General features: G+C 35.0%; 1 protein-coding gene across 2 annotated transcripts; it reads right to left on the reverse strand.

The window, feature by feature from the left end:
- Window positions 1-5,802: 5,802 nt before the first annotated feature.
- On the reverse strand, window positions 5,803-21,323 carry LOC127084863 (zinc finger CCCH domain-containing protein 18). 2 transcript variants are annotated; one of them, XM_051025379.1, is made up of 4 exons: window positions 21,081-21,323; window positions 19,752-20,060; window positions 8,538-8,598; window positions 5,803-6,998 (listed from the first exon to the last, which is right to left on the reverse strand). In XM_051025379.1, the coding sequence occupies exons 1-4, from the start codon at window positions 21,204-21,206 to the stop codon at window positions 6,007-6,009; spliced, it is 1,488 nt and encodes a 495-aa protein (XP_050881336.1). In that variant the 5' UTR covers window positions 21,207-21,323; the 3' UTR covers window positions 5,803-6,006. The 2 variants fall into 2 exon arrangements, with proteins under 2 accessions (XP_050881336.1, XP_050881335.1); XM_051025378.1 differs by lacking the exon at window positions 8,538-8,598 and adding an exon at window positions 17,545-17,647.
- Window positions 21,324-22,978: the final 1,655 nt, after the last annotated feature.

Consider the following 22,978-nt stretch of genomic DNA (forward strand, 5'->3'; position numbering starts at 1 on the left):
GCTACCTGTACTTTAAGTGTTACCAAATGGATGTTAAGTCTTATTTTCTAAATGGTTAAATGAATATATCTCACAGCCTTCGGGTTTTAAGGATCACGATAATCCTAATCATGTTCTTAAGTTGAAAAGAGCCCTCTATCATGTTTGAAAAACCTTTCGCACACACTTATGAAAAATCTTTGATATTCTGTTTTTGAAAAAGAGGTTTGATTTTTTAAGAAGGGTCTATTTACACCCCCTCCCCCCCCCCCCTGGACCGTTTCTCTACTTCCATATTCACACCCAACAACTTCAACGGTAACTTGCTTGATCAACATTTAGTGAAATGTGAAATTCTGTAAAGATTCAGTCAAAGGATCAAGGGGGAAGAAGAACCAATTTAAATACTAACATATAAAATGGAAAGTTCGCATAAATATCCAACAGTTAGGATGAAACTACAAATTCGCCAAAATTGAATGACGGAGAGCCTCTAGCTTAAAAGGGGTGAAGGGCAAGAAGAAACTCATTTCCCAAAAAAACCATGTCGAACATGAGGAAAGTTGGATGAGGGAAATTTTTGCATATTTTATTTGTGAATGAGGGTATGGTAATGTTCCAAGCACTAGAAGGATCATCTACTTCAGCAACAACATCATAGTTTTTTCATCAGGGTATACTTAAGGTGTTTTTAAATATATATCATTTACCTAGAGGTAAGAGGTGAATGTATCCTCATTTAGAACAAGGTTGAGTGGGTATTTGATAGCGTGGACCATTGCACCTAAATACATAGAGAAGAAAGTGAGATGCAAAGAGAACAACCTTACACACTCATCATCACCTCTAAAAAAATACCACCACACAACAAAGGCTAAAAGCAATGAAATATAAAGAATAAGGGGGCAAATGAACTTATCAATCAAAGAAGAATAAAGCACTAAATACTTTGAATACGGCTATGAAGGATGACAAGAGCGGCTTGAAGTTACCGCATGAAATAGATGAACGAAACCAAACAGGAAAAAACTATAATAGTTGGCTCTTTGAAGTATTTATACGCATAGGAGGGAAAAACAAAAGGGCAAAAACACAAACTTTGGAAGTATAAAGTAGTGGAAACTGAACATCATCCAAGAGATGAAGCACATGTGACCAAAAGTGTTTCTAGGGTCATTATAGCAAATATAATTTCTAGAAAACCCATCCATATGGACCTATGAATAAACAATTATGATACAACCCCTAGACTAACATGTGGTAGGTGGGTGAAGAGACCGAGATTGATCAGTCACACCATGCACTAACAACAAGGTTTAAGGATACCTAAAAATAAAATGGGGAATAGAGAAGAGATGGGAGAAACTCTATTATAATCTCGTTAAAACCCTAACTACAAGAAGCTACAATCCCAGGCCCGACTTCATCAGGTTGAACTTGGCGATAACATCCTACCTAAACCTACAACCATTAGCGTAATAATATATGGATATAAGTCACAGCTCACTCAAGCTAGTCTCGTCCCCACAAGAGAAAATTCATACAGGACCAAAAGGAAAAGATATTGGTGATGAGGATGACATTAGACCAATAATGTCATAACCTTTCTAGTAAGAAAAAGGTTCTAGAACTTAGGAACACGTTTAGACCTGCCTTAAAATGCACTTTATTCAGACATGGAATGAACTATTGGATCACAAAACGATTGAAACATGACACCTTGCAATATGAGCAGTCTTGATTAAAGTTAAAGGATGAGAACTTGTGAAACCCTAGTGAGACTTCTATAAAAAAACGTCAGACAAGATACACACTCTGAAAAACCTAAAACATGTCACATTGATTTGTCACTGACTTGAGTGATGGAGTGTTTTATAGGTACCACTCTTGATGTATCGCCAAATTGAGAAAGGAACGTTTAGACCGAAAGGATACCAAAGATAGTCATCTTATCTAATCGTTCATTCACTATTAGGATATTTTGGTCATGACAAATTAATAAATATCCTATGTGGATATTTTCTTTTATTTGAAGTATTATGACTAATTTTACAGTTTAACTCTATGGGCAATACTTCAAGTTTACAACTAACATATTTGTTTTTCTAAATATAAAATCAATTTCATCTAAAATCACAATCGCCTAAACATACACAAATGAACTATAGGTTTAATGGTTTGTTTGGATAGTAAAAGAAAGTGAAACGAAAGAATATTAAAGAAATAAAAATGGATAAAGAATAAATAGAAAATAAGATAATTGTTAGTTGTTTCGTATGAATGAGAGAGGTGAGAAATTGAGATAAAAGTAAATTTATACCTCTATATAAAAGTTATATATGAAAAGTAGGGTTAAATATATGATATCTCTATAATGTTATAGAGTTTCGGCTTACCTTGTAATTTATATTTTTGGATTCTCCCCTTGTAATGTTTAGATTCTATGTGTTTGGTCCCTGGTTGACTATTTCAATACAAAATCATTTTTAAATCCTACGTGACTGTCCATGTGGCTTTTTATTTTTTTTATTTTTTTTAAATTTCATGTGACAGTTTTTTAATTTTTTTTTAGTACTAGAGGTTAAATCAAAAGTCGCTCACATTACAGGGGTAAAATATATTTTTTTTGTTTTGGATAGTAAAATATTGAAAAAAATCTAATTTTTGATACCTACGGGATTCAAACTTAGTACCTAAATTTAGGTAGGCGAGATTCTTAACCATTTGCCTAATGTTCCTTTTGTTTATAATATTTACATTTAAATACATATGGCTTAATTCATATTTTAGCCCCTTAACTTAATTTAATGTTTCACTTTAGTCCTTTAATTAAAAAAGGTTACATGTTAATCCTTTAAAAATGATTTTGTTAATCTAATTGGTCATTTTCGTTAAATTTTCTTAAAAAACGTTAACCCTTGTCTACATGGCAATCTAGTTGGTTTTATTTTTATCTATGTGACTTTTTCTACTATTATATTCTTATTGCATTCCTCTCTTTTTTCCAAAATCCTAGTTGTCGTCTTCTTTCTCTTTCTCAGAATCATGAGAGTGCTTAACCTAATATATCAACCAAAAACAAATACCAACCAACAGAATAATCTGCAAAATAGTCTTCAACTTGATGCATTTGGATCTATTATTCCTGCTTCAATTTCATTCCTGTCAAATCTTTTTAGATGCATAGGCGGTCGCTTCAGGTATCATCAATTCCATTTCTTTCAGATCTGTTTAGATGCATATATGGTGGCTTCGATGATAGCTCCAACACTGAACCTCACGCGCTCGATGGCTCTTCATTCTGAAATTTCATTTCCCCTACCCTCTGTCATGAGATCCTTGAACCCATGTCATCCATGAGACCTCTAGCAAGAAACCTCCAGTGGCAAGCCTCGTTTATGGCCGAGAATCTCCATCAATGTGCCTCAATTTCAAACCGCAAACTTCTATTTTCTGTTTCTCTCATTCCGTTCTCATTTCAATCGATTTTATCTCCTTATTAGGGGTTATCTTTTTTTCTTATTTGTGACCAATAAATGGGTTAGGTTTTAGCTTAAGGTTTTTCATCAATTATCAGTAATCCATTTGTGACCATTTACATTAAATTTTCAAATTAGGGATCGGGATCGGGAGAGAAGAACCAAAAAAGGTAGCATCTTGAGGCAACTTAACGAGAGGGAGTCATCTAATGGCTAGGTAACATTGACACAGAAGAAGAGAGGAGATTTCCTCTCAGGACCACTTACTCTCAATGATTTCTTCTATCTATTATAAATTATTATTCTATATTTATTTAATTGTTTTATTCAGTTTCTTACACCATTTATTCTATTTTTTGGTTATTTGCCATACATTGATTTTCTTTCTGATACACAACTTTTCAATTCCTATCAGAAGGTTCTATTTTTTCTTGTAGGGGTACTAACACCAACACATTAATTTTTTTCCATCTTCTTTCAAATTATAATAAGGGGATTAGTTCAAATATTCTATTCAGTTATGGATGTTATTGTGTGAATCATTTACTAATGTGTGCAATTATGTCGTTGTTAAATTGGTGTCCAAAGTAAACACTATGCAGAAAATGCAGTGTTTAATGGTATTAATGCAGAAAATGTAGTTATTAATAATATTGTTTGTAGAATGTATAGGTGATTGGTTCAATTTACTAGTCGAATCATATGACATATATACTACTGCAAAAAAAAAACCTACAAATTATTTTAATTGAAATCTTGACATTCATCTTATGCACATTTGTATATTCATTCAAATTCTTATTTTTGGATGGATCTGCACATGTAATGGAGCAGACAAGGTTCCATGTAGCTTGTTCATTCATGGAAGTGTTTCATATTTTCTTTACACATTATTAATATTTTGCGGAATTTTTTAACCTCCTAAAATAAAATCTCTTCAGTTTAAACAAAATATTACTATTTTTAACATATATGTTGATTCAGTTTGCCAACCTATCATGCCACGTAGTCGAGTTAACGTTTTTTTCTGATATTTTAACGGCAATGAATTTTTTTGTGTAAGGGAACAATTCGTATAGAACCAATATGTAACCTTTTTTAATTAAGGAAATAAAGCAAAACACTAAATTAAATTAAGGGACTTTGGAACTAATTATATCAATTACATATTAGCTTATTTTTTGACATAGTTTTACTTGTACTTTTTGACGTCTCAAAAATGATCTAAACCATAATTAGTCCTTTATTGCATAAGCTAAAGAATCATATTGGTCAATTTAGGATTACATAAATGCTTGCTTGATACAAGTCACCACCATATCTAGAACACATCCTTTTAAATGAGTAAATATGAATGAATTTTAGAATACAAACCATGACTTAAAAGCCTCCAATAAATTCCAACTCAGAAATTCTATGTTAAACATGGAATAAGTAACTTACCAAATGAATACTAACATTTACATGTAAAATATTCTTATTTGTTCTCTACATGAGCGGTATCCTCGCCAACAACTACAATCATCTATTCTATCATTATACAAATTTGGACCTATCATTGAAAAAAGAAGCTATAAGAAATCCACAAGTCTCATTATGGATATTATATTTACAATCTCTGAAACAACCAAGTTAATAAACAAATATATAAAAAAAATTGAAATAAATAATTAAAAAAAAAAATTATAAAAAAATATCACGAGGAATTTTAAAAAAAAAAAACCATGTGGATAGCACATAAAATTTTAAAAAGATTATAGGTTGAAATAATCAATCATAAAAACCGAAAACACATCATTTAAACATTACAATAAAGGAATCCAAAAAAAATTAGAGATAAAACGAAATTGAATGCCCTTAAAAATATAATGTATTAAGATTTTTATGATTATTGTTTTTCAACAAAAAAGTGTTCTTGGTCATTCCTCTCCATTTTAGGGAGAACCGACTTTTGGATTGGGTCCCCAAAAAACTCTTCTTTCCTCCCCTGTTTATAAGGCAACCAAATTAGGGAAGCACAGAATTCAGTAAACTTTTTGCGCTTATGGGTTTCTTTCCATCCTCTTTCAGATGTTTCAAACAGTGAAATGCATTGCTGACCACCGGTCAAAAGGATTATGAATATATCATATATTTAATCAGTTAACTATCACTATTTCTTCTATTTATCTTAAATAATTTCTAAAATATATATAATTCATCAAAATAATCTCTACCATCTAAATATAATAGACTATGTTTGATCTCTATAATATATTTTAAAAATCATCAATTTAGACTCTAACATTAAAATAACATAGACTAAATTATAAAATTTTGGGACTAAATTGAAGAAAAATGATAGTTTCAAAGTCAAATTGATGGTTTATTTTAAAATGATAGTTTCAAAATCAAATTGATGGTTTATTAAAATAAAATGACACACATCTTCCACTTGCACTACAACAGAGCATGTACATGAACTACATACTAGTATCGTAGTAGTTACTTAGACCCGTGAAGGCATTACATTATGAAACTACCAACAGAACTGAGTTCCGAGTACTAACTAAAACTTAAGCCATCTCTTCTCTTTTTCTTTGCTAACAACATCATTTGAGGCAGAGGCATGAACTGCTTCAGCCTCGGCCAAAGCCTTGCGAGTTTGAACTAATTTTTTCATAGCAGCATCATAAACAGGCTTTTCTTTTTTGTTTGCTTCCGCCATTTGTTCAAACTTTTGAACCTGCCCTTTCAAATCCTTCACATCATTCTCGTAAGCAACCAACACCCTCCTATCCACCTTTTTACCTTCCCCTGAACTTTTACTTTGCTGCTTCTTCATTGATCCCCCGTCATTGGAAGCTTCACCATGCATTGCTAGCTGAGTATTTATTAGCGCAAAGACATCTGGTGCTGATTCTTCATTTTCTTTTGCGGCACGAATTGCTTCTGCAAATTTCTTCTCACGTTTTCTCCTACCACCTCTTGTCCGTTTCTTCCTTTGCTTCTCTGTGTTCCCTTCTACTTTATGAGACTTGAGTGCATGATCTAATGACTGCTTTGGTGGTAGGACCTTAACTGGTATGGGATCAACCATACCCTGACCAGTTAAACCTAAGCCCATTCCTTCTCGGTAACCCATATTCGCCATCATTTTGGAAGCTATGCCTCTGGTGTGATTCTCCCACTTTGCAAATATAGCAGTTTCAGTTTGAACGCCTTTCTGCAAGTTGGTACTATCCATAAATCCTAAACCTTGTGGTTCCTCTTCCTCGGAGCCACTGTAATCGGATTGTTCTGAGCTGAAATCACTATCTATGTCACTCACATCTGCATACTCAGTTAATACCACATCTTGTGCACCAAGCTTCACAGAACTTCCATCGTCTCGGAAAACAACCTGTCCAACTCCGGCTTTTTCATCCCATGACTCGAGCTCAGCTTCCCTCCAAATTCCTGCATTTGCATTTGAGACTGCCCATACACTTGACCCGGCAAGGGAAGGCTTCCAGATTGTTGGGACATATTCCTTAAGGGAGGACAGTTGAACATCAATTCCTGTAAACAAAGATAAAGCTGTAACATAACAAAATATATGAACACTAATATTAAAAAAATAACCAACAGTCAGATGGTTATTGTAAAAATATATCTAGATGCTATGCAGATATATAACACCTTGATATCATCTTAATAGTATCTTAAATTATCTCTTCAACATTTCTTAGTTATTATCATGATTTTTTACCCTGATTGATTGGAATTTAGGAGTTTAGTTCTAGTATAACTATGTGTTGGTGCTTAGTTTTTTTTTCTTTGTTTTTTTTCTCTTCCCTCTTCATCTTAAATCCTATAATATCAATAGCAGTAAAACTGTAAAACAAAAACCACACATTTAAAAATAGACTTAATGACTTATGGTATACTAAAAATCCAGATTAAAGGGTGAGAGATTTATTCTGGACCAAGAAAATAAATAAGGGGATTTCTGGGCATCTAACCCTTCGTATTCTCAAACACAAAAAGAAAAAATCAATTGCACTAACAAAACTAAGTCTGAAATTTGTTTATGTTTTCTTTCATAGACTAATTCCCCAATGCTCCTATGTGCCTTAGTGCATTTAGAAACTTGGGCATATGAAAGCAACTGAATGAGTGAAGCAAGGAAACATTTCACCCCCAATGCCACAAACATTGAGCTGGGAAAGGATTACCATTTTAAAAATAAATTCCAAACACATAGCCCCCTGTGAATCTAAATAAATGAAATTTAGACGCAGGTAGGGATTACTATATGATAGGGCCGGTGTACAAGATATCTTAGGAAAAGGGGAAGAAGTAAAGAAGAAAAAAGGGCCACAACATTGAGACCTGTGTGTTTATGAAAGGAAGGGAGAAAAGAGTGCATATGCAAAATTGGTTAGAGGAGAGTGAAGGAAAAAACAGAATGCACAGCTGGCAGGATGAGATTGGATAGGGAAAGTGTGAGAATCATTGAAGAATAGAGCAGGCATCTGAAGCGTGAGTAGGAATTGGAAAGGCTGAGACACCAGAAGGAATTGTCATCTCAGAGGAAGGTATTCTCAGACTTGAGGATGTCTTTGCTATTTCTTTATTACTATTTCCTATATCAATCCTGCAAAGAGGTTATTCCTCCATCCACTGTAATCCATTACTGTTTCATTTCCATACACAGGATCTCTGAATTGTGATTAACAACATCCAAATATTTATCTTTAATCCTTTTGTTAGCTCTAAGACCACCACCACCTACATATTTTAAGATGTTAAGAAAATCTAAACCTGGTAATGGAACAGCATTCTAATATAATAAAAAGAAGTGTTTCCCCTGTGGTGATAACCAAAGTTATGTTTAACAATAAAGTAAAGCATGGGCCCCAAAAGTTTATTCACATGTACAAGCTCCCAGATCTGAACAAAGACTTGAACCAACAACTTATCAAAGAAAAAATGGAACATATGCTCATCGAATATCTGCACTAAAGTTTAGTGAAAGAGTTGATTACAACGAGATCCATGTGATTTCACCTCTAATCAATTTGATTTTGTCAAATTTCCTAAATATCAGCAGCTTACCATGGGATAGGCGACAGTTACTACCAAATCGACATCGTTGTTGTAAAAAGAACTTGCACATCTGCACTTTGGTGTTCTAGTGTTAGTACATGGAAGGAAAAACAATTGATTTCATCGAATAATCTGGAACCTAAATTTTGATTTTACACACATACATTATCCATATAATGTTCAATCATAATGAGTTTTTGTGATTTACATCATATTATAAGGTTCAATCAGAATGAGTTTTCGTGATTTACATCATATTATAAGGTAATTAATGGCAGATGAAGTTGAAATCCATAAGAACATTTAAGGCTAAAGTTGTTAGAAGAAGAAATGAGACACACAAAGAATGACAGACAAAATCAATATGCCACAATAAGGGGCTTTTTAACTTCCACATTTTAGCAGTTAAGAAATATTGTGAGATTTGTCTGGGATTTTACTAATTTAATATGAAGTCATTTATAAAGGATGTTATATGAAATATTTAATGATATGTAAAATATACTATTTTCATAAAAATGATTTCTTGTTGTATCTTATTCCATAGTCTTCCAAACACTAGAAAAAAGTTGAAATTTGGTAATAGCAGAAATAGAGTCTCTGTAAGGGTTTCGAAAGCTGTGTCAGGATGACTGCCAATCTACATTCACAAAACATAGTATAAACAATATGACAAATGAATTCCTAAAAATCAAGTTCAAAGTATTCCGCCATTTGAGAATCGCTTTCATATTTTCGTATATTGAAATTGTGTATTACAGTCCTTGTCTGTTTAGACAGATTCTAGGGATTTATACATGTGTTCTCCTGCACTCAGATCTAACTAATATGAGACAGATATGCTGATGTGACATTCTATTTTGACATGTGCTGAAATACAGCTGTCACACGGCTGGCTAGAAACAACAGAAAACAACTAGAGATGCTTATCTCTCACACATACCCTCAAGATCAGGGTGAGTTTTCTTAGAAACAGGGGAAACCACCTTGAGCTTGTGGTACAAAAGGCAAAAATTTCTCATTGGAAAGAGGCTTTTGTAAGGATATCAGCTATTGGATCAGACCTAGGGATATGCACCAGTTCAAGCTGCTTGGCAAGAACCTTTCCCTGACAAAAAACAAGTCTACCTCCATGTCTTTTGTTCTGGCATGCAGAACTGGATGCTGTGCCATGGCTACTGTGATGTAGTTGTCATAGTTAACAGAGGAGCAGGCAAGAGGAACCTGTATTTCATGCAACAGAGTCTGAACCCAGAGCATTTCAGCAGTATTGAGAGCAAGACTTTAATATTCAGCCTCTGCACTTGATCTTGCTACAACAGTCTGCTTACAAGACCACCTAGAGATCTGGTGTGGACCAAAGAAGAAAGCAGTGAAAGAAATTGATCTGCGATCATCAGAATCAGCAGCTCAATCTGCATCACAAAATCCTGATAAAGAGATATATATCTGAGGAGAGGCAGGTGAGAGGAGAAGTCCAAGATGCAGTGCCTTGAAGATATCGTAGAATCCTTTTGACAGCTTGCCAGTGAGTGTCCAAGGGATATGCCTTAAATTGGCAAACTTCGTGACAGAGTAGCTCAATTTAGGTCTGGTGATTGTAGCTTACTGTAAGGAACCCACCACTGATCTTAAAAAGGTGGGAAAATAGAACTGAGCAGAACTAGTTCTGGAGAGTTTGGAACCGCGTGTAAGGAAACAGGGTTGGCTTCATGCATAGCCATTTTTAACATCAGATCACGGATTATATTTGGTTTGAGTGAGAATGAGTGACCCTGTGGAATGTGACTTTACCTCAATGGCAAGAAAACAATCAAGGTCGGATAAAGAGATAGATATCTCCTTTGACTGAAAATGGGGAAGAATCCCCTTTGATTATAAACAATGGCAGCACTTTGAGGGTCAGCCTATCTCCCAATGCCAAAAGGCCTTCTTCCTCTCGAATGATAAGATGTTGCCCTCTCTAACCCTCCTATCTATTTCTAGGCAGCAAGTCTTATTTGGCCTAACTACCTCTTAACATAACTACTAATTACTCATTAACTAACTAACCAACTACTTAACTAACAAGTAGCAACTTCTAAACTAACAATGGCAGACCTATGAGTCACCTAGCTGTTTTAGTGAGAAGGAGCTGTTTAGTTTGTGACTCACGAATTGCAGCAAGGTTGTAGAGTTGCCAATAAGGATGATTACATCCACATAGATCAAAAGGAAAGTAACAGTGGAATTAGAGGTGTAGGAAAACAAAGATGGATTAAATTTGTTTTTTTTAAGCCATATTTAGTAGTGCTTCTCAAGCAATCAAACCATTGTCTAGATGTCTGTTTAAGGCAATAGACGGTCGTGTGCAAGCGACAAACTAGAGATGAGTCATTAGAAGTGAATCGCGTGGGCTGTTCCATATGAACTTCATCAAGAACCCATTCAAGAAGGAATTATTGACAACTAGTAGCTTGAATGGCCATTTGTGAGTGAGGGCTAGGGTCAAAATAAGGCAAACGGTCACAGGCATAATAACGAAAGAGAATGTTTCATGGAAGTCTAAACCATGAAGTTATGAAATCCTTTATAGCAACTAGCCTTGGCTTGTACTTATTGACAGTACCATCAGCATTTTCTTTTATCCTAAAGACCCATTTACACCCATTCTGTTCTGGTTGAGACAAGGTGGCATTTTTAAGTAGGGCGTTGTATTCTTCCTGCATGGCTGAGAGCCATTTAAGATCTTTTGGGACTTGTTTGGCAGTTTTAGGTTCAGTGTCAGTAAGAAAAACTGATGGATGAAGGTGAGGTAAGGGAATCCAAGATCTGTTCTGGTTTACATGGGATGAGTGATTTGAGGTTGGGTTGATGGGATATGGATGGAGGCAGGCGAGGAAGTGGTTATGGGGGTTGTGGTACTATGACTTGGTGGGATATGCAGTGGGAGGACTAGGAGGTGGTGGTGCAGTATTTGTTGAAGAATAAAGTGGAGATATCGACCTATTGGGGGAATGGTTGGTTGATGGCTGATTAAGAGTAGTAATGGGGGAAGGTTGTTGATGAGTAATAGGTGGTGACTGGTGAGAAATGTGAGGAAACTAAAGGAATGGGACCAAGAGATATAGACTTGGATGAAAGAGTGGAAGGATCTGATTTAGTGTAAAACAAATCAAGATAGAGAAACCTAGACTCATTGATCAATACATCTTTAGATATATAGAGATGTACACGGTGAGAGACATTTGTAACCCTTGAGAGAGGTATAGTAACCTAAAAATACACACTTGTGAGACCTAAAGTCAAATTTGTGAGGATTATAAGGCCTTAACCAAGGGAAACAAGCTCTGCTAAATACTTATAAGGAATCTGTAATCAAGATGCTGACCAAATTGAGTAAAGTAAGGAGAAAACTGATCAATTGAAGCTGAGAGGAGTCCATTAATAAGATAGATAACAGTAAGAAAGGCAAGAAGAGAGGCATGACTCAAGAGAGTAAGACCGAGATCAACAATGTGCCTATGCTGATTGAATCTATGATAACAGAACGCTGCAATATGGCCAAACTTGAAGCACACTTGACATTGCGAGTTAGCAGGGAGAGGAAGGGAGGGCTTCAGGAATAGAAAATTTAAAGAAAGTATAGAGAAATCTTTAACATTTTTTGAAAGAATGATTTTGCATAGAATAATAAATAAATATTTATCCTTAACATATTTTTCATTATCGGAATATTATAACATTATATTTGAACAATTTATCAAAGTCCTCCAGAACCCCTCCTCCAATAGATCTTTTTAGTTCCCCCAATTTAGGGGGATTTTGTATTATGAATAAAAATAAACCCCCCAAACCCCTCTCTACCTAAATCCCTCCATTCGTTTCACCCAATTCTTCCCTTTTTTCGAAGCCCTCCCCTCCCTTTCCCTCCAAACTCCCAAACAAAGCCTAAGTGTTGCCAAATATGCCACGTCCAGAACCACCGTAACCAAATAAATTGAACCCAGATGTGTTAGAATCTTGCGATTTTGGTGCTTGAGATGACGTGTGCTGAATAGATACATCAAGTCTAGAGGACAAAGGATCTCCAAAAAAATTGATTGAGTGAGACTAATTGATGTGTTTCAACATGAGAATATTTCTTGAACTGCTCATTACGCATTTCATAAGCAAAAAGTAATGCCTCGACTTCCTAAAGTTTAAATAAATTGAATTTATTCTCAATCAAGATATTACAGATCCAACCTCTTGAGGTAGACCTTCCAGAACGACAACAATGTCTTGTTGTGGTGGAATGAGGTCGCCAACGGATGCAAGTGAATCAACGAGCACTTTGATGCAAAGAAGGTCCTCTTCTACAGGACGATCAGTAGCTCAAAGTTCAGAACAGAGCTACCGCACTCTCGCACACTTGAGTTTATGGAAGTGACCGTGAATTCACTTCCAAAGCTAGTATGCATGAAAAGAACCTAGCACGTGTGTCATAATAGAACCAGTTAAGGTCGATTGTAACCACAACAAAAGCCATTGTTCCTGGCGAATCCAAGGACGATACTCTGGATTTTCAACATTGGAAGCTAACCAGCACTTCGAATGAATAAACTGGGAGGAATTTCTGGAAAACATATGAAGTTTTCAAGATTGTGAGCATTGATGATTGGCTCAACTTGTTGACGCCCAAACTAAGTTCTTCTCATCAAGCTTCTTGGAAATTTTCAGCAAGAATTTGATGCGAGGCAAATCTTCATCGGAAGACGGAGAAATTATCATCACAGAGGTAAACAAATAGGTGGATTTTGTGGTAGAGTAAGAGGAGGAGGACTTTCGGACACCATTGATCAAACCGGAGCTCTATGATACCATGTTAAAGGAAAGGAAAATTGAGCTAATCCCTTTCATATAGTTAATAGTCTTACATTGGATGAGATGTGGCTTGAAAATATGTTTATAAATGGGGACAATCGTCATCTTTCAAACCGGTTTAATAAAGATGAGTTAGGCGCACTGCACTTCTCCAAATGCTTACGTTATTAGGTTCAAACCTATAAATAATTTCTATATGATATCTAAAAATACACCCACTCACGGAAGAACCCTTTGGATTCCAGGCATGAACAACACACAAGATCACCTATATCGGTTTAGTAAGGATGACTTAGGCTGAGTGCACTTTTCCAAATGCTTGGGTTCAAACCTATAAATAATATTTATATGATGTCTAAAACTACACAAACTCCCCAAAAACTCTGGATTTAATTAAAGCGTGAACAATGCACAAGATCACCTATATTGTGCTTAACTTCAACTTTCGCAATAATAATTTGGATTACCATGGATAAAACTCAAGACCACTTGGACACCATACCATGAATAACTATCCCCAAGAGTTTAAATTGTGAGAGGAAACACCAGATCGTGTTTTTATTTTGTCTAGCGAGGAGTTACACTGTGACAACATATGGTGGATCACTTTCCTTATTATGGGGACAGCTATAGGTGAAGAGAAATGGGGGTATTCAAATCAGCATATGTAAACTTATCATTTGCTTTTTTCGCTGCTTCTAAATAAATCTTTAAAAAAAGTAGAAATAGAGTGTAATACCCATCATATGCATGTGTTGCATATTTTTCCCCTTCTATATATTAGATTCAATCTAAAAACAGGCCAACTATTGCTATTTAAAGCTCCCTTGTTTTCTTCCTAGTTGCAGTAGAGGAAATTGAAGGACAGAAAAACTTGGATGAAGGTTGGGAAAAAAGAAACTGGCGAATTATTGCTATTTAAAGCTCCCTGTTGTTTCTTTTAGAAAGTTTATAGAAATATGTTTTTCTATTTTTGTATATTATGAAACACAATACATATGAGGTATTTATAGACTATGAATTACAATAGGAAATAGGGGTAATTATTCTCCCTATAAATACTAATCCTAAATGAGGTAAGAATATAATAATACAGTTAATTACTATTTTATTACAATTTAAATTCAACCATAATGAGCTTTACGACAGAATCTGTTTTGATTTTGTGCTAATATTCAACACTCCCCCTCAAGCTGGCATGAATATATCGTTCATAGCAAGCTTGCACACCATGTTATCAAACAGTCTCTTTGGAAGACTCTTTGTGAGAACATCTGCTACTTGATTTTTGGTGGGTATGTAGGACATACAAATCTCACCGCTGTCAATTTTTTCTTTGATGAAATGCTTGTCCACTTCAACATGCTTCGTCCTGTCATGTAGGACAGGATTATGGGCAATAGAAATAGCAGCCTTATTATCGCAGTAAACTTTAATTGGAGTTGGGCCAAAATACTTCAATTCTTCCATGAATTTTTTGATCCATAATACTTCACAAAAACCATGGGCCACAGATCGGAATTCAGCTTCTGCACTGCTCCTGGCTACAACATTTTGTTTTTTGCTCCTCCATGTAACTAGATTTCCACCTACAAAAGTATAATATCCTGAGGTAGACCTTCTATCATTTATATTACCTGCCCAATCAGCATCTGTATAGGCTTCAACTTGTATATGTCCTCTATTTCTGAATATCAGCATCTGTATAGGCTTCAACTTGTATATGTCCCCTTTTCTGGAGTATCTTTCAAATATCTTAAAATTCTGAAAATAGCTTCAAAGTGGGCTGCCCCTGGTGCATGCATAAATTGGCTTATTACACTCATTGCAAAGGCTATATCTGGCCTTGTATGTGACAGATAAATTAGTCTTCCAGCCAATCGTTGATAACGTTCTCTATCTACTATTTCATCTTCAGCAACTGACTTTAGTTTCACATTGGGATCCATTGGTGTTTCTACTGCTTTACACCCTGTCATCCCTGTTTCTGCGAGTAAGTCTAGTATATACTAGCGCTGGTTGAGAAAAATTCCTTCTTTAGATCTTGCGAACTCCATCCCAATATAGTATTTTAATTTTCCAAGGTCTTTGATATCGAACTCAGCCTCAAGTCTTCTCTTCAGATCACTAATTGCTTTGACGTCATCTCCTGTAATAATAATGTCATCAACATACACTATTAAGATAGCAATCTTACCTTCACATGAGTGTTTAAAGAACATAGCGTGATCTGCTTGACTTTGGGTGAAGCCATGTCTCTTAACCACACTTCTAAATCTCTCAAACCAGACCCTTTGGCGATTGTTTCAATCCATATAAGGATTTTCTCAATCTGCATACTTTGTTTCTTCCAAGATTTTTTTCAAACCCAGGAGGTAAACTCATATATACTTCTTCTGTAATTCACCATTTAAGAAGGCATTTTTAACATCATATTGATATAATGTCCAGTTGAAATTTACTGCAAGAGAAAGAAGGATTCTGATACAATTGATCTTAGCAACCGGGACAAAAGTCTCTTGGTAATCAATACCATGAGTTTGAATAAATCTTTTTGCTACTAATCTCGCTTTGTATATTTCCACACTTCCATCAGCCTTGCATTTCACTGTAAAGACCCACTTACACCCTACTGCCTTTTTATCTTGTGGTAGAACAGTGATACTCCAAGTGTTATTTTTGTTTAGAGCATCCATCTCTTCTTTCACCGCTAATTTCCAATTCGGATCACTTAATGCTTCCTGAATAGTTTTGGGCACAAACAAATTAGAAATCCTAGACACATATGTCTTGTGGATGTGTGATAGTTTGTCATATGACAAGTAATTAGACATAGGATGTTTAGTGCACATACGAGAACCTTTCATCTCAGCAATTGGGACATCGAGGTCAGGAATATTTTTTCTCACAGAAATTGGAAGATTAATATCAGAAAAAGACAAATCGGATAAATCATTGGATGAGTAAGAAGGATTACCAGATGAAGAACTAGAAGACGGATTATCTATAGGACCTTCACTTGGTAAATCAGATTGGATTTCTACTGGAGAGACAATAGGGTTTGCACCACCTTTGTGGAATTTTTTTCGAACACACACTTTAAGTTCAGGATTATCATCCTTAATCAGTGTTTCTCCCCCTGTTTCAGATTCTATTATCTTAGCACTTGGGTGATTTGTAGTCACAATATCATCTAGAGCAGGCAAAGTTTCCCAAAAATTATCTTCTTTATTAATACATTGACTCTCCCCCTAAAGAGAATTTTTAAAAAAAGATTGACTTTCAACAAAGTGAACATCCATGCTTTCAAAAAAATTCTTTGTAACTGGGTTAAAACATTTGTATCCCTTTTTATTGGATGCATAGCCAAGAAAAACACATTTTTCGGCTTTAGAATCCAACTTAGAACGAAAAACATTGGAGATGTAAACATAACAGAGACAACCAAAAACTTTAAGGGGAAGATCCGTAATAATACGGGATGTAGGAAAATTGTTTTGTAACACTTGTACAGGACTTTCATATTGTAACACCTGAGATGGCATTCGATTGATGAGGTGACAAGCCGTTAATAAAGCATCTCCCCAAAGATACTCAGGTACATTCATAGAAAACATAATAGCTCTAGTAACTTCGAGATGTCTATTTTTTCTTTCAGCAATACCGTTTTGTTGCGGAGTATCACGACAAGTGGATTGATGAATTATCCCCTTAGTTACAAGGAATGTACTTAAATATTTGTTGTAATATTCAGTGCCATTGTCAGACCTTAGAATGCCAATCTTGGTTTGAAATTGATTGTTAATCATGTTAAAAAAATCTTGAAATCTTTGTTCAACTTCTGAATTCTTTTCCATGAGATAAACCCAAGACAGCCGTGTATGATCATCAATAAATGTCACAAACCATTTTTTTCCAGACATAGTTTTAATTTTTGAAGGACCCCAAACATCACTGTGAATTAAATAAAAAGGTTTGGAAGCAGAATAGACTTTTGATTTAAAAGACACACGATGATCTTTAGCTAAGTGACAAGCTTCACAATGAAATTGTGAGGAATTTATTTCTTTGGAAAAACCAGGAAATAAATGCTTAAGATATGAAAAACTAGGGTGGCCTAATCTTTTATGCCATAACATAACTTGATCTGAAACAGGAGATGAGTTTGTACTGTTTGAACCGAAAAACGATGTATTGCCAAACTGAAGTCCATCAAGGTAGTATAGTCCATTCATCTCTCTAGCAGTTCCAATCGTCTTCCCCGAGTTCTGGTCCTGAAAAACACAAGTAGAGGGACGAAAAAGATCAAAACAATTAGTGTCCTTAGACAATTTATGAAAAGATAGAAGATTACAAGCGAATTTAGGAACATGTAAAGCAGATTGCAAAATGATTTGCTCTGAAATTTTTATGTTGCCTTTGCCTGCAATACTTGAATAACTACCATCAGCTATCCTAACTTTTTCAAAACCTGAACTAGGAAAATAGGAATTGAATAGATGAGAGCAATTAGTCATGTGTTCAGATGCCCCTGAATCTATTATCCAAGGGTTAGAGTGGTTGTGGGCAGATAGTGCCCAAGAATCCTTACCTGTTTGTGCCACAGTACCAGTAGGAATATTAAGAGATGAATTGAACTTTAGAAACTTAATAAGGTTATCCATTTGCTCCTTCGTACATGGAGACGAATCAGCCTCATTGGCCATAGGCATAGGACGGTCACCAAACTTGCCAGCCTTGCCATGGTTTGGTCGTCCATGTAGTTTATAGCAAGTTTCCCGAGTGTGGCGATTACGCCCACAATAGTCACAAAATAAATGAGTCTTGTCTCCACCTCGTTGATTAGGAAGTGGTTTACGATTGACATGAGGAATTGCCAAGGCAGATCCCTCAACGGATGGAGGGACAGCTACTGTATTTTTGCCAAGCATCACTTGTCAACGACTCTCTTCGCGACGTACTTCTGAAAAGACTTCACCAATTGGAGGGATAGGATTTCTGCCTAGAATTCTGCCACGAACCTCATTAAAATCAACATTTAGACCTGCAAGGAACTTGAAAACACGACTAACATCCACCATCTTCTTGTAATGTTTGCTATCGGCAGGTGATATCCACTCGTACTCATTGAAAAGGTCCAAATCTTGCCAAATACGACAATTGAAGTATTTGGTGACTGAATCTTCGCCTTGCCGAATTTCTCCCAGTTTGAGAGTTAATTCGTAGATTTGGGATTGATTTTCCAAATCAGAGTACATTTGGGAGACACCTTCCCAAAGTTCTTTTGCAGTATCATAACAGAGATAATTTGCACCTATCTCTTCATCCATGGAGTTGACTAACCATGTCATGACCATGGAATTTTCAGCATCCCGTGTATCATAATCTGCACCTGCCTTGTCTGGTTGTTTTTTGTCACCAGTGATGTAGCCAATCTTTCCTCTCCCTCTGAGATACATACGAACGGATTGCGACCATCGAAGATAATTAGCACCGTTCAGCCGAATTGTTGTGATCTGAACAGGGTGGTTTTCATGGTACGTCCGGACTGTTTTAGGTTCGGATGAGGAATGTTTTGGTGAAAGTGAGGACTCGGTATCAGACATTGTGTGGGATGGAAAAGAAAAGGACAAACAGAGCGGAAGCAAAAACAAAAAACCCTAAAGAATTCTTTTTTTGCTCTAATACCATATAGAAATATGTTTTTCTATTTTTGTATATTATGAAACACAATACATATGAGGTATTTATAGACTATGAATTACAGTAGGAAATAGGGGTAATTATTCTCCATATAAATGTTAATCCTAAATGAGGTAAGAATATAATAATACAGTTAATTACTATTTAATTACAATTTAAATCCAACCATAATGAGCTGTACGACAGGATCTGTTTTGATTTTGTGCTAATATTCAACAAAGTTGATATCTCTTTCTTTTTTACACAACCTTATTTTTAAAAGAAAGTTGTGTGAAAAAACTTATCAAAAAAACAATATTAGTTAAAAAATACAAAGTAGAATACTGCCATATACATTTCTTCACAAAAATAGAAGAAACAGCAAAAATAAACTTCTCATTTGCCTTTTTCTCTACTCCTAAATATATCTGGGGAAAATTAGAAATAAAGCATAATACCCGTGATATGCTTGTATAGCCTATTTTTCCCTATCTATACATTAGATTAAACTCAAAATTTGGCAAACTATTGTTATTTCAAGCTCCCTTAATTTTTAGTTGTTACATTAGAGGACATGGAGGGGGAGAAAAACTACATTATTGTTAGTTAAAATTATAAAATAGAATACTGCAATATACATTTTGTCACCAAAAATATAAGAAAGAGATACACTTGACCCAAGATAATCTTACATACCAGCATATTTTCAGATGTAGGAGTAAGAAATGAAATCTTTGCCACTGAATTATCCAATTGCAGCACCTGACCATGGTACCAACGTCCATCTTTGTAACGAAATCTACATTTAGATCCAACAGAAAAGGATTTTCCTTCTAGTGGCTCTGGTTCAACATCAGCAGGATCAAGTGGCTCTACTTTCTCTTCTTCAGCAAAAATATTAGTACTACGCAGCACTGCGTCTGCTTCAAATAATAATCTTGAACGTTTTAGGTGAAGAAGTCCTTCCTCAGCATCCTTAATTGCCTGAACAAGCTCCTCGTGAACCTGCAATATCAAACAATCTTAAGATTCAGTGTAAAAAAGGTTTGGAAGACTTAGATTTATTGTCATAATCATGAGGTCAAAATCAAACTTCAAATCACAGAATCAATATGATTCTGTGTTTCGCAGTTTCTACAATCTAGATTCCATGTAAAAGCACACTGAGACAGGTTCTACCATCAACTCTAAAAGAATCCTACAAAAGCATGTTGGTGGGTCAGGCTGGGGGAGAAAACAATTCAACCCACTGTATTTAACCCACCCAGACTCATATGACCAAGGAAACCATGAATATCGAAAAGAAAAAAAGAAAAAAGAAAGAGAAACAAAACTGAATTAGTATTATTAAATGAATCTGTTATGAACTATGTCCATGGATTCTGTTTTCATGCAGAGTGGATGACAGCTGTATATGACTAACTGCCTAATCCATCTTAGCTTAATGAACTAATTCTAATAACTGTATTAAGCACTTAAGTTACCAAACCTAACTCCACTCTTATCCTTTTCACAATTGTCTTCCTTCCCGCTACTACAATCCTTCTATTGAGTGTAACTAAGGATCTGTTTGTATTGGCTTATTTAAGTTCATCTACTGGCATAAGCACTTGTAGACTGTTAGGGGAGCGTATGGAAACAGCTTATGACATGTCCCCAAGTTGTTTTCAGGTTATTACCTCAAGCTCCCAATGATAGCTTATTAAAACAACTTATAGCTTAAATGTAAACAATCTGACTTTTTTTATCTTCTGTTATATAATAGCTTATACATATGCACTTAAATGAAAAGCTCTTATAAGCGCGTAATTAAGTTGTTTATGCAACAACTCAGATGGATTTTCCAAATCATGTCAATGCAGAACAAAGAAGAACCCTAATAATGACACAAACAATAAACCACGCCGATTTCAACTCAGCTACCAGAAAAAATAAACTACAGTACAATTCTATGAGACAATAAGAGATTTAATAAACAACACGAGAATTGAATTGAGGATATAGGGTTGCAGAATCATTACAAACCTCGAGGAGTTCGGGATTGGTTGGATCAAGGAGAAGAGCGTGATCGATAGCAGTGAGAGAATCCCTTTGCTCGTGCAATTGAAGTTCTAGTTGGTTCTCAAGAACCCTCTCTTCTTCGCTACCCATTCCTACCACACGATACAATAAAATCTAACCACCATATACACCACCTTTCTTCTTCTTTTCTTTTCTCTTCCTTCACCTTTTTTCTTTAACCTTGATTATATATTAGATAAAAGTGCACTCCCGGTCCTTTTTTTATTTTAATTCTCCATTTTAAAAATCAATTTTTTATCGGCAACTTTTCATCACTTAATATTTAGTTGATCCTCACCAATTTTAAATATGTGATAATAATGATTAATATATAAAAATTAATTTTAATGACATGGAATGATAGACTACAATGATTTATTATTTAACTTTTAATAGTATTTTTTTTAGGCCACAAGCGCATGTTGCCCAATATCAAAGTTTACAAAGTAGTAATATTAGTGAGCTATATAAATACTAACTATATTTGTTAAAAGATTAATGTCGGACTTTAATGAGAAACAAAATTCACACTACACCTCGGACCATTAATCCATGTCACTGGAAGGGATACCAACAAATATTTGATCTATGAAACATATAAGTTTTTTAAAGTTGAGCGATTGTCAAATGTAGAATTTAATCCAAAGCAAATCACGAGAAGGAAACATAATTGAAAAAGAAGTAAACTTAGATCCAAGTCTTCCTTACTAATATCAAGAACCATCAACTTCAACAACAGACATTATTGTGTCTGAACAATTCAGGAAAATACAATTCAAAAAGAAGAACTTCGGTATCTGTCAAATTTGAGTTTAATAGAATTCCTCTATATGGCACAAGGATGCATAGTTAATATTTTCCACAACAAAATATCAATATCATCTAACAACCTATATTACTTGGATTATCTTGGCAGAAATTGTGACTTTATGGGTGGAACTGGTTGGCAAATGACTGAAGTTGTTACAATTTCAAAGTTTGTTGTTACCAAGCAACATTCATTCACCAAACCCAAGACAACTTCATCCCCGGGTACTCTTAACGTATGATTTGTTAACTATCTAATAAATACTTACATTTTTCAAAGACTAATGGAGGAACTTCGTTTTTTTCAGCTTCATGGTCCGGTCCAATTTCTGTTGAACGGAAAATAATTCCCTCGTGGATTGGAAATGGAATAACTTACTATAGATATTTAACAATTGTGACTAACAAATCAAACAAGTGTCTCACATCTCATGTCTTAAATGTGAACATACTAGATTCCATTAATCAAATTAAATAAGGACTTTTTTATATAGCTACTCACTAGAACCATGTGAACCATACTTGTATATATAGTAAAAGTAAAATGCCCCAATCAATTCATTATGAAGATAAACTTGGCAAAGCATAATACAATATTGACAAACGTTTTATGACATAATATTACGTTGTAATTTCTCTTTGGAGAATTCACTTTGGCAAAGCAGAATACAATATTGACAAATACGTCATAGTAATTTCTCTTTGGAGATTTCACCAGAGATAAAGAGGTGTTATTGCCTCTTCGAATGATACTATTATTATTGTTGGTGTTAGTCATCTGAATAAGTTAAATTGTTAGAAGATAGATAAATTATTGTCATTGTAGTGGAAGGAATGAAAGAAGAGGGAGTAATGAGTTGTGATGTTAGTTGCAGGGAATTTAAACATGACTTAAGGTTTAGAGAATTTTACAAAAGGCTCATGTTTGTTCATCTCCTCAGGTGTAGAGAATAGTCCCATCGTTTTAGGTGAAGAGAATTTTGGTGTTTATATAGTTTAAACAAACTAAAAAATTAAAACAATTATGGGTTGAGGTGGAGAGCCTTTGCCATTGA

This window comes from Lathyrus oleraceus, chromosome 5 (assembly GCF_024323335.1).
Source record: "Lathyrus oleraceus cultivar Zhongwan6 chromosome 5, CAAS_Psat_ZW6_1.0, whole genome shotgun sequence".
NCBI classification, from domain to species: domain Eukaryota; kingdom Viridiplantae; phylum Streptophyta; class Magnoliopsida; order Fabales; family Fabaceae; genus Lathyrus; species Lathyrus oleraceus.